Source organism: Neopelma chrysocephalum, unplaced genomic scaffold (genome assembly GCF_003984885.1).
Source record: "Neopelma chrysocephalum unplaced genomic scaffold, ASM398488v2 Primary Assembly neopelma1_347, whole genome shotgun sequence".
Classification (NCBI taxonomy): domain Eukaryota; kingdom Metazoa; phylum Chordata; class Aves; order Passeriformes; family Pipridae; genus Neopelma; species Neopelma chrysocephalum.
This window is the reverse complement of record NW_020898011.1, coordinates 862494-873062: the sequence shown is the minus strand read 5'-3', so window position 1 is coordinate 873062 and position 10569 is coordinate 862494. Positions and strand designations below refer to the sequence as shown.

At 39.1% G+C, this 10569-nt stretch overlaps 1 protein-coding gene across 1 annotated transcript in view; it reads right to left on the bottom strand.

The window, feature by feature from the left end:
* Positions 1-1853: 1853 nt before the first annotated feature.
* The window catches only part of ADAM12 (ADAM metallopeptidase domain 12), a 183426-nt gene continuing 174710 nt past the window's right edge, over positions 1854-10569 (bottom strand). The window contains exons 19-23 of the mRNA XM_027705707.1: positions 10154-10289; positions 9433-9541; positions 8660-8842; positions 3937-4058; positions 1854-3095 (exon numbers count right to left, since the gene is read on the bottom strand). Coding sequence (XP_027561508.1) covers positions 3035-3095; positions 3937-4058; positions 8660-8842; positions 9433-9541; positions 10154-10289 — 611 coding nt within the window. The 3' untranslated portion in view covers positions 1854-3034. The remainder of the gene's footprint in view (positions 3096-3936; positions 4059-8659; positions 8843-9432; positions 9542-10153; positions 10290-10569) is intronic.

The following is a 10569-nucleotide window of genomic DNA, read 5'->3' as shown; positions in this document are numbered from 1 at the left end:
GTTAGCTTTTAAAAACAATCTAAGAATACTAAACCCAAGCGATTTGATGGGGAGAAAGATGGTAAATATGCAATTTTCTTTTTGTTTGCTGCTTATTTATTCCTTTTCTTTGGTGCTTTGTACTTCCTATTCTATTGATTAAAATAATGGCAGCAGTGCTTTTGGGAGAGCACACTCTGTTCCTGCCTTGCCTCTGGAAAAGGAGCTTGGTTGTACCAGTTCCCAAGGTAGGAGGCTGGAATATGTGTGTGGAAGAAAACAGAAAGGAAGAATCAGGATAAAGTGTCTCTCCCACGAAGATAAATTGAGCACTATAAAATACTGAGGGTTTAAAGGCTGAGGTATCTTAATTATTAAAGGTGATTTAGAAGTTAAAGTTTGCTGAGCATGGAGGTAGAGGAATTTATTATGACAGGACTGAAAGCCTGTGCTGACACAGATACTACAGGTCCACACAACGAGTAGCACACGTAGAATTTCACATCCTGGTGCATCCCACCCTAATTTGTTTGCTTAAACTGCCCTTAAGAACATAAAACCATTGTGGAATTTTACATGACATCTGCATGTCTAATCATAAAGACAATAATTTGGTACAAAATCCATCACCTGCTCATACTACTACTTGTAAAACTCCCCCAAAACAAAAGAGGCAGTTGATGGTTTGTTTGGTGTCAGCCAACCTGTGTCGTGCATCCTTCATCATTCCCCCCCCCAAAAAGCTGCACATCCTTTTCTGCTGGTAGTGTTTTTCATCCTAATATGTATAAATATATATGCATATGGTGCTAATTGGAAGGATTCCAGGTTATCTGGCTGTTCCATACATTGCACCTGCATGTCTGTTTTGCCAGGAAATAATTCAGTCTGTAGTAGGCCAGTAAGTACTTTTTGTTGGTGTCAAGTAATGCTCATTTTCACAGGATGTTTGAGCTTTGCTACCTTTGTTTCAGATAAGGAATTAGGATTTTTTTTTTCCAACTACTAGAAATCTTTAGGTTTAGCCATGCCTAAGATTAGACAAGAACTCTGGTAGACAATACATTCTTATAGTCATAGATGAAATTCCTCTTCACTGGATACCTGTGTTTCAGCTGCTTGTTCTAGAGAAGTGTTAATAGTTAATAAATTTAACACTTGACTCTGTGTTGATGAGATGGCTGCTAGCATGACAGGGACAGGGTGTCCCATATGGATATTTTTATTTTCTAAACATCTAAGATTGCCCATGTGGGTCCTGTTGAAGTTTATGCACGTGCTAAGTCTTACCTAAGTGGCTGCCATCAAATTCAGGTGTTAGAACTTCTGATGCCAGTAATACAAACTTTTAGTTTTAATTTCACAACCTTCTTTCACTCCTCACAGTTTCATCTTATGGTTTTCAGCAGGTAGCAAAAGTTTTCTGATACAGCACCGTGACTTGTCCTTCTAAAAATGGGAGTATTCAACTGAGCAAAGTGAGATCATGTGGCTGCTTCAAATGGAGACATCCCCTCACTCCTCCACTTTAAATATAAAGAAGAAATGAGTGCTTTAAATACACCTGCATTGCTGATCCTGGGATGTTTGCATCTTCCTGTTCTGGTGATTCTCTACATATAAAGCCTCGTTGTTGTTATTAAGAGTTGCTTTAAGAATTGAAATACTTTTGTGAAGCATTTCCTTTGTTATTCAGCAACAAACTAAGCTGGGGTTTGTTTTGGTTTGTTTAGTTTATCAATAAACATGAGGGTTACGTTGCTGCAGTGGGGAATAACTGGGAAAATGAAATACAATTACACTTATTGAATGGAGATACAAGTTTCTGTCAATGCTTTTATTTTTGCTTAAAGAAACAAAAACTACAAGCAATGAGGAAACCAACCTATATAAGGTACTAGTTTCTTCTCCCTCTGTTTCAACTGATATTTGAAAATTGTTGTCGTTCCAACATAGGTGAAACAACTGTGTTCAGCAGTGCTACTGAGAAGGTACAGAAGAGATCAGCTGTAGTGCTGCCACAAAGTAGAGATGAATTATTTTCTTCCACATCTTAGGATAACCAAAATACACATTTTGATTCAAGAATCAAGAAACCCAGAGCAACACTGTAGAAGTTAAATACAAAACAGTAGTAAATATGCAAAATACAGTTGATAAGCAGAGCGGTGAGGCAAAAGAAATAAGTATAATAGTTGAGTCTTAAAATGTAATTCTTTGTAATGCTTGGCTTTCCCCCATACCTGTAGTGTGCTGTCAGTGTGATCAGGACAGTGATGCAACAGAGGTGGTTGAATTGAATTAGCAAAGCATCAGAAAGGAGATGACAGTGGGAGGCCTGATATCTGCATTAATATGTACTAACCATGTGGTGTTTGAGGAAAATGAGGTTAAAAAAAATACAGTTTTCTGATATACAGTACTTCTTCAGTGAGAGAACTTGTGAATACATTCTCTTTCAGCACAGATTTCTTCATGATTTCAAACAGTAACATGAAATTACAGTACGGAGTGAGCCTATGGCTAAGTACATGTTACACCTCCTTGTGCAGATATCAGGCATTTCACTGTGTTCCAGGACAGATTTTTCCTTTGTACCCTGACATATTTATTCCAAAGTTTGTTCTGATCCACTGAGATTGAGTTGGTTACACGTTTGATTTATCTGTGAGTATCAACACTCCTCAAAGAATAGACCAAAACTAAAAAGCCTACATAGGACCAATAGAGCAGAATTATTCAAGTTCAGTGAAATATTACAAAAAAAAGGCTTCCTTTTTAGGAAAACTCAGCTATGGTAAAAATATCTATTACAGTGCACTGCACTGTAATAAATATTCAACATAAATTAATAATTTACAAGTACCTGAGCAAGTATACAGAGCACCATAGCACAGCACAGCACCAAAGGCAGTAGCTCAGAATTCTTAAAAATAATGCTGTTTTAAACATTAAAAATTCTAAGTATTGTCATAGAAATGAACTCCAGCTGGAGTTGAAAGATAGTGCAAACGTCTGTCTTCACTTTTTAAAACAAAGGTGTCAGGTTTTCCAGTCACTTCACATCCACAGCGTTGCTGGACCTGGTTACCTGTGGTGGATGTCTGGGAGCAGGTCTGTTGGAAAGAAAGAAAATTGCAAATTATGTTACTTAAACTCTTTATTTCTTTGGGTGCTCATCAGTTTTGTACCTGCTCAAAAATGCTACTTAATGTTGTAGAATACCAGTTGGTTTCCAAAAGTTGTAGTAGTCAGCTTAAAATGTTATTGCTTTCGGAACATCTGACTAGAATGGACAGCCAGGAGTTTGGAGTTAAGGTTCCTTCTTGCAGTCTTTTTGTTAGAAATATTAGGAAACTATATTGATTCTATTTTTAATGTTTCTAATTAAGTAGAATTCCTGCAGCTTAAAACACCTTTTATCTTCCTTGGAGCTCACTTTATTCAAATGAAAGTGAAGAATATCGCGGAAGAAAACACCATTGACTATGCTTATAGTTATTCTACTTCCAGATTTTTTTTTCACCATAGTTTACGTTTTTTAAGTGTACAATTTGTGTGCTTTCTGAACATTTTGGATATTATTTTCAGATGATAGAGATTGGAAATGTGTGAACAGGAAATTGCTTTTTTTGGTGGTTGATCTTAGCAGCGTTCAGTTCTCAGTCGAATTCTGTCAAGAGTCTGAAGAGGACATTTTTTGGGGAGTTATTGTACTTATTGGTGAGTTTTTCTTAACATACAGTTGGGTGCTTGCAGTTAAACCCCCACAGGTGGTATAAATTCTCATATTTATGGAAGCCAGAGCAACTGTGCTGCCACGCTCCCAGTGGGAACAACATGCTTTTGTGTAAGCAAACAGAAAATGGTTGCTGTGTGGCTCTGAGCAATAATTACTCGAGACATTTTAGACATATAGTGCTGTAAATCAAGGTATTCATGAGGAGGAGGACTGACCTTGCAGGGGTGACTTGAGGCAGAGCCTTTGTGTGTCCAGGCACGGCTGTGCAGGAGCTGCGCGCTCTGGTCAGAGGATCTGCTGGGAGAGGCTTCCGAGGAGGGCTGGGCTTGGGGAGCTCCTGTTGTAAAACAAGGTCGTGTTAGTTCTCAGAACTGGCAGAACACCCTTAACACAGCAACAACTGAGATAAACTCATAGAGTAACAGACTGGTTTGGGTTGGAAGTGACCTTAAAGATCATCATCAAGGACACCTCCCACTATCCCAGGTCGCTCCAAGCCCCATCCAACCTGGCCTTGGACACTTCCAGGGATGGGGCAGCCACAGCTTCTCTGGGCAACCTGTGTCAGAGCCTCACCACTCTCACAGTGACTCACCACCACTATCTAAATGAACCTCAACTGCAGATTATTTTGAGGCAGCTGTGACTATATATCTTTAAATGAGTAAACCATGACTTATTTTTAATACGTTTTAAAACAAATGTTTTAATGATTTTGTTTCTTTTGAATAAATTAAAATATATGTTAATGATTTTGTTTCTTTTGATTCTTTACTCTAGCAATACAGGGTGCCTCTCTCCTGGGGTCAATGATTAATTGGTGGTAAAAGAAAACAACAAAAATTAAATATATAACTTTGTAAAAGTAGTTATATAGAAAGATGGAAATATTAGAAATCACTTTAAAATGGAAATTCAGATGACCACAAAGACAAATTGCTCCAGTCTGGTTTGGATTGGTAGCATCTGTGGAATTTTTTTTTTAAAGATGCTGCTGTGCTTTCATTCTGTGGAATTAAAGGCTTCATTAATAAAGAACAGAAGTCATCTGCTGTCAGATGGCTCTTCTGGGTGGTCCTTGGAGCCCTGCAAACATGGTAACATGTCTATTTGTGGTCTTCATTATGAAGAGCTGGGACAGATTAAGTGGCTCAGTCAGGGCACACAAAAACTCTCTAATATATCCCCAAACTCACTTCAGATCTTTCTGCTGTTTGAGCTGCATAGCTGTGCTTTTTCCAAGGAATTTTATTCTTTATTTTTAGTTTGCCATAATTATCATTAGTAAAATTAACCAAAAGGAAATAGGCAGAGCCTACAAGCGTAATCTAGTTAAAGGTCCCCTGCAAGATGTAATCAAAACAAGCGATCAGAGCACCAATGGCTCATGAATAAAGTACTTTTCATTATTTGTTTTGAGCATCCCTTTGTTTTCTTACTTTTCATGGCAAACGTTTGCTGTTTCAAGAAGGAAATGCAGGTTGACTATCCACAGGCATTTTCATAAGGAAGAGAATACATGAGCTCAATAAATCTCATATACAGTAATTTCAATTTGCCACAAACTACATTTTAAATTGCATGTAATGTCCATCCTCTTTTTAACTCTCTGCATAACTGTTACTAGTACTTGAGTGAATACAGGAGGGTCTTCTATATTCTTTGTGTGCCACAGGAGAATCCAAATTCATTCAGCTTTGTATATTAACATGTGTGGGAACTTGCTGTAGCCTTTGAAGACCGTGGCTGTGCTTCCCTGCTCCACCTCTCTCCTTTCTCCAAGCCCATTTCCCCCCTACAGAGCTTCAGCCCTTCAATACAAAGAGTTTAGGGATGGATTTCTTTGTCCAGTCTTATATTGAAAACTTGGCATGTCATGTACTCGGTCTCTGGTTTTGGGGAAGTGTTGTTTTAAATATTGCCATGAAAAAGGTAATTTTCATATTGAGCAGCTACCAAGACATCAGGTGCATGAAATTTCTGTTCTTCTTTTCACTGATTTTTAAATAAGCAACTGGAAGAATGTTCTTGCCTGACATGCAGTGGGTGAGAAGGGGGGTATTCCTCAATCTGTTTAGGTGGGAACTTAATTTATGTAAGGCCTCAGTGTCTAAAGCCAGGCTGAGGTGTCACAAGAGAGCTATTCCCAGGGGTGACTGTGGCAGAAGGAGCAGAAGCTGAGCCCAGCTCAGTTTTACTGGAGGAAAAGTAAAAACACAAAGCTGTATTTCCTGCAATTAGGGGTGAGCTGTAAAATATGAGATATGTTTTGGTAAGGAGATGATGACAGTATCAGGGGCAGCAACAGAATGCTAAGAGTAACAAAACCAAAAGGAAGAGATCAAATCCAAGGCCTGGACTGAACCCAGAGTTAGGATAAACCTGCACCTTCAGTGGTGCTGTGCTGATTTATACCGACTGTGAGTCTGGCCTGCAAATAAAGTTTATCTGCCTTGCAAGAGCATCTAAAAGAAGAAAAAGCTGTTTATTTATTAAACATGAAACTTGGCAACAGCTCATTTGCTAAAGAATTTCTGGGGTTTTGTTTGTTTGGGTTTTTTTGTGGCGTCTTTTAACTATTTTACTTATGTCTGAAAGGAAATGTTATATCAAAATAATAATTTAATAATTAGTTAATTTCTGTCTCGACCATTACAGGGGAAAAGAGTTGTCTCAGAGTCTACTGAGGATGTGGTACCTCAGCTCTCCAAGCCCAGAGGCACAAGGAAGTAGCTCATGTTTAAATACACCTCTCAGAAGGGAGAAGGAGGCAGCTGCGGAGCCACAGAAGCTGTGAATGGGTTTTTGGATGCTCCTCTTCAGCACCATCCTGCAGAACTGAGCATCTGGAGGACATTATGAATGTAGCAATGATTTTTAAAGTGCTTCCTCTTGATGACCTGGTGGATGTGCTTCCAAGAGAGTGCTGAAGCAATACATTAATTACTATCTATAGATACTATCCAAAGCTATTCTTATGCTCATTTACTTCTTCCAGGATTTGAAGGAGTAAAATCCTTAATCTCAGAATAAAAGATTTTCTCCCCCTAGAGTCCCCTCTGATATAAAAAGTAGATGTTTCTAGCAATGTTGAGATTATGGACATAATTTTGAAAGAAGCCATCCTTGTTTGTTCTCTAGGTTGCTTTGAGTTGATCCCTTGTTTGTCCTACTTCTGTTTCATGCAGCAGCTGAAAATTGTGATATTCTTCTTGATGGAGTAACTGTCACAATTAATTTGAGCTGCCAAACCTAAAAGCTTTCTGGTAGTTTCAGATCTGTCAGTCTTTGCTAATGATAGTCCTGGAGATCTGGTATTCTCCCTTGCACTTTGTGTGGGATTTGGAGCATAAGACACTTAGGAACATGAGTTGCAGGGGAGCATTTGGCTGCTATGATGTGCAGTGATGCTGGGACAGGAACAGATGCAGCATCACAATAAGAAATGGTTACTTTTTCTTGGAAAGCCTTTTATCTATCTGTATTCTGCTTAGGAAATAGAAAAGCACTTGCACTTAAAATCCTAATTTTGACCCTTGTGAATTATGGAGAATGTTAAAGAGGTAAGAACATGAACCATTGGAGCTAAAGACAAGTAAGAGAAACCAATACTATTTCAGATTTCCTATGAAATTGATTTTAGAAAGAATCAGTATTTCCCATTCCCCTGAAAAGGGGATGGACTAGCAGGATGAACAAGGGAAGAAGAAAAAGCTTAAATACCTTGAAAGGAATTAATAAACTGGACACAGCTGTAAAACTTGGTCTAACCTGAGTGATTAAATATCCAGACTTAGAGAAAATTAAAACTAGATACAGTTTTTTTCTGTGACAATATGTAAGCAGCCTGCCATGGAGCTCAGTGCTGCCTCATAGAATGACAGAGTGGTTTGGGTTGGGAGGGATCTTAAAGCCCACCTGCCATGGGCAGGGACACCTTCCACTAGCCCAGGTTGCTCCAAGCCCCGTCCAACCTGTCCTTGAACTCTTCCAGGGATGGGGCAGCCACAGCTTCTCTGGGCAACCTGTCTCACCCCTGTTTGTTTCTCTGTTATTTTTCCAACCACTTTTCAAATCACTTCAGCACTGAGTCTCACAGCCAAATCCTCCCATCAATCACTGGGAAAGTGTCTCAGAGCAGCTCACAGGAGATAGCCTGGTGTTAACAACATTCACTTCATTTTAACCTTGTACCATATCCAGAATAGCACAATGTCTACAAAACAGAAATTGCTGGGTGCCTGGTTCCTTTGCTAGGAAACAGTCACGCTACAAATGTGACCAAAAGAGAGCAGCCAGTGACAAGAAAAGGGACTGTTTAGTGTAGACAACTGCACAGACAACTTCATGTCCCCTGACTACTGCCTTCAGATGCATCTTACTCAATTTAAAAAAAAAAAAGGTTTCCCATCTCTATTTAAACACTGCAGTGAAAGGTGTGTCTGCATGAAATAGTGTGGGTAATTACCAGCCTGCTCTTCAGATCTGTGCTCTGGGAAAACAGAATGCAGTTCATGCACCCCTTGGCAGAGCAGAAGCACACCAAGCTAATACACCTTTTGCTCTTGCACATCACATCTGCAACTTACCTTCCTAAACTCTGTCAACTGTTTTTGGCACCTTGCTAACAAACTGTACAGTTTCCCTTCTGGTTGGGCAGCTGGGGAGATGAGCCTGCATTTCCCTGTAATATGGAGATTGCTTGCATTGTTGTGTCTTTTGGGTGGTGAAAAGAGAGTTCAGGATCCTAAATTTTAGGCTGGCAACCCCAGCCACCATAAAGCAACATATCTACACCTCGTTTCTAAACTCCTACAAAGCATAAAGGAAATACTGTGGGAAAAGGGTAGCATGAAAGATGAGTAAACACTTCACTTTTCCTCACCACATGCAGATACTCACAGAGTAAATACTAAATAGAAGAAAATCAGTGCTTACCTGGGAGAACCTCAGTGAAGGGTTGGCTGGCAAGGGTCTTTCAGGCCCAGCTTGGTGGCCTGGCAGCTGGGGAAGGGGTGGCAGGACTCGCTGTGGTGTTTTCAGTTGTGGCAAATCGTGTGTCTTCACAGGGTTGCTGATGTCGATGATCTGATAGGGTAGAGGCCGTCTGGGGCCATCTCTCTGTGGAAAAACATCCAAACAAAAGTTATAAACTTCAGGAGTTGACACAGAATCATGGAACCGTTTGGGTTGAAAGTGACCTTACAGCTCATCCCATTCCACCCCCTGCCATGGACAGGGACACCTTCCACCAGACCAGGTTGCTCCAAGCCCCGTCCAGCCTGGCCTATTGCTACTTTAAAATCCATGTTATTCCCTAGCTTTTCTCTCCTGGTCTGTTTTGATCCATCTTTAATATCTCTGCAACCAGAGAAGCAATTAACAGCTTCCAGAGTCCTATTCAACCACTAACCCCCCCCATCCTGATGTTCTGGTGTAAGAACTGGCTCTATCCTGGACACAAAGATATTTCTTTTCTGCACTTGACACTGGTCTTAAACTTGGAAGCCATAAATGAATTTTGAAGCCTACATCTTCTCCCATTTTATTACTGTTAGCTCTACATGACATTAAGTCCATGCAATAATTTCATTATATAAAATAAATTAAATATATATAATATATAATATAATATATATGATACATAATATGGATTCCCTGCCCTGCCCCTTCTCCCCCCCCCGCTTTTTTTAAACTATTTAGGGACTCACTTTTTGTGTGGTTGTGTTTTGTGGCTTCGTGATGAGATTTTTACTAATAGCTGTGGTATGTACGTGATTAGGCTCAGATGAACTGGAAGGTCTTGCTGGACTCACAGACCTGCAATGCAAACATTTATTTGTTGAACCCAACATTCTGCTTTATAACATCTATATTTTTTTAAACAGTAGCATCTTTTCAGAATGAGATTTTGTAGGGACTTTCTGACTTGTTATAGTAAACAAGGAAAGTAAAAATTGTCTAGTGCTCCTGCAAGAATAAAAATAAATATTGATTTTTTGGAAACCAGTAGTCTGTTAAATTAGCTTCTGCAATCTGTGGAAATGCAGCTTTGTAACACCCACGAGACTATTCTAATGAATCTAACATTTAAACAGTAATGACCTCAAATATAAAAGTTTCAGCTCATTCCAATGAGTTTAGATAAAAGGCCACACAATGTAATGAAACTATTTCAAGCAAATGAAAATAAAGGCAATACTTCCATCACTGCTAAATTTTTTATCCCAAAAGGAAAGGGATATATTCAAACCAATACCTACATTATTTACTGGCTATCAATGAAATTAAACTAACCCAGGGAAAATGTTGCAGTTAATCCTTTGTTGAATATTTTTGTCAAGGCTGGCTCTCTAACATATTCACACTGCTGTGTTTATTGGTCCTTTTCCCTAAGATCTATTAAAGTATAATTAGGGAAAATGATCATACCTTAATTTCTCTATTGTTGTCTTCTTACTTGTAAACAACCATCTCATGAAAGTCTTCCTTTTCAGGTACATGATTGATCCAGCAAAGATAAGGCACAGGATGGTTATCAACACTCCTATGGTCAAACTCTTATTATCTGCAACAAAACACACAGAAAAAACTTCCTTCAAGATCCATCTTTACCAAAATATGTTGTGGATGTGGAGCAGGACAGCCCTGTCTGGCCTGACCTGGCCTCACCCCAGTAATGCAGGTGGGGTGAATAAACTGTAAATTAAGGACTAATCAACTCATTTCTTCTAGTCTGATGCTTGAATTGTGGCCTGTTTTAAAATTATTTCTTTAACATTGGGGAAAAAATGGTTTAAAATATGACTTTGTAGGTCCCTTCCAACTATTCTTCTCTTCTCTTCTCT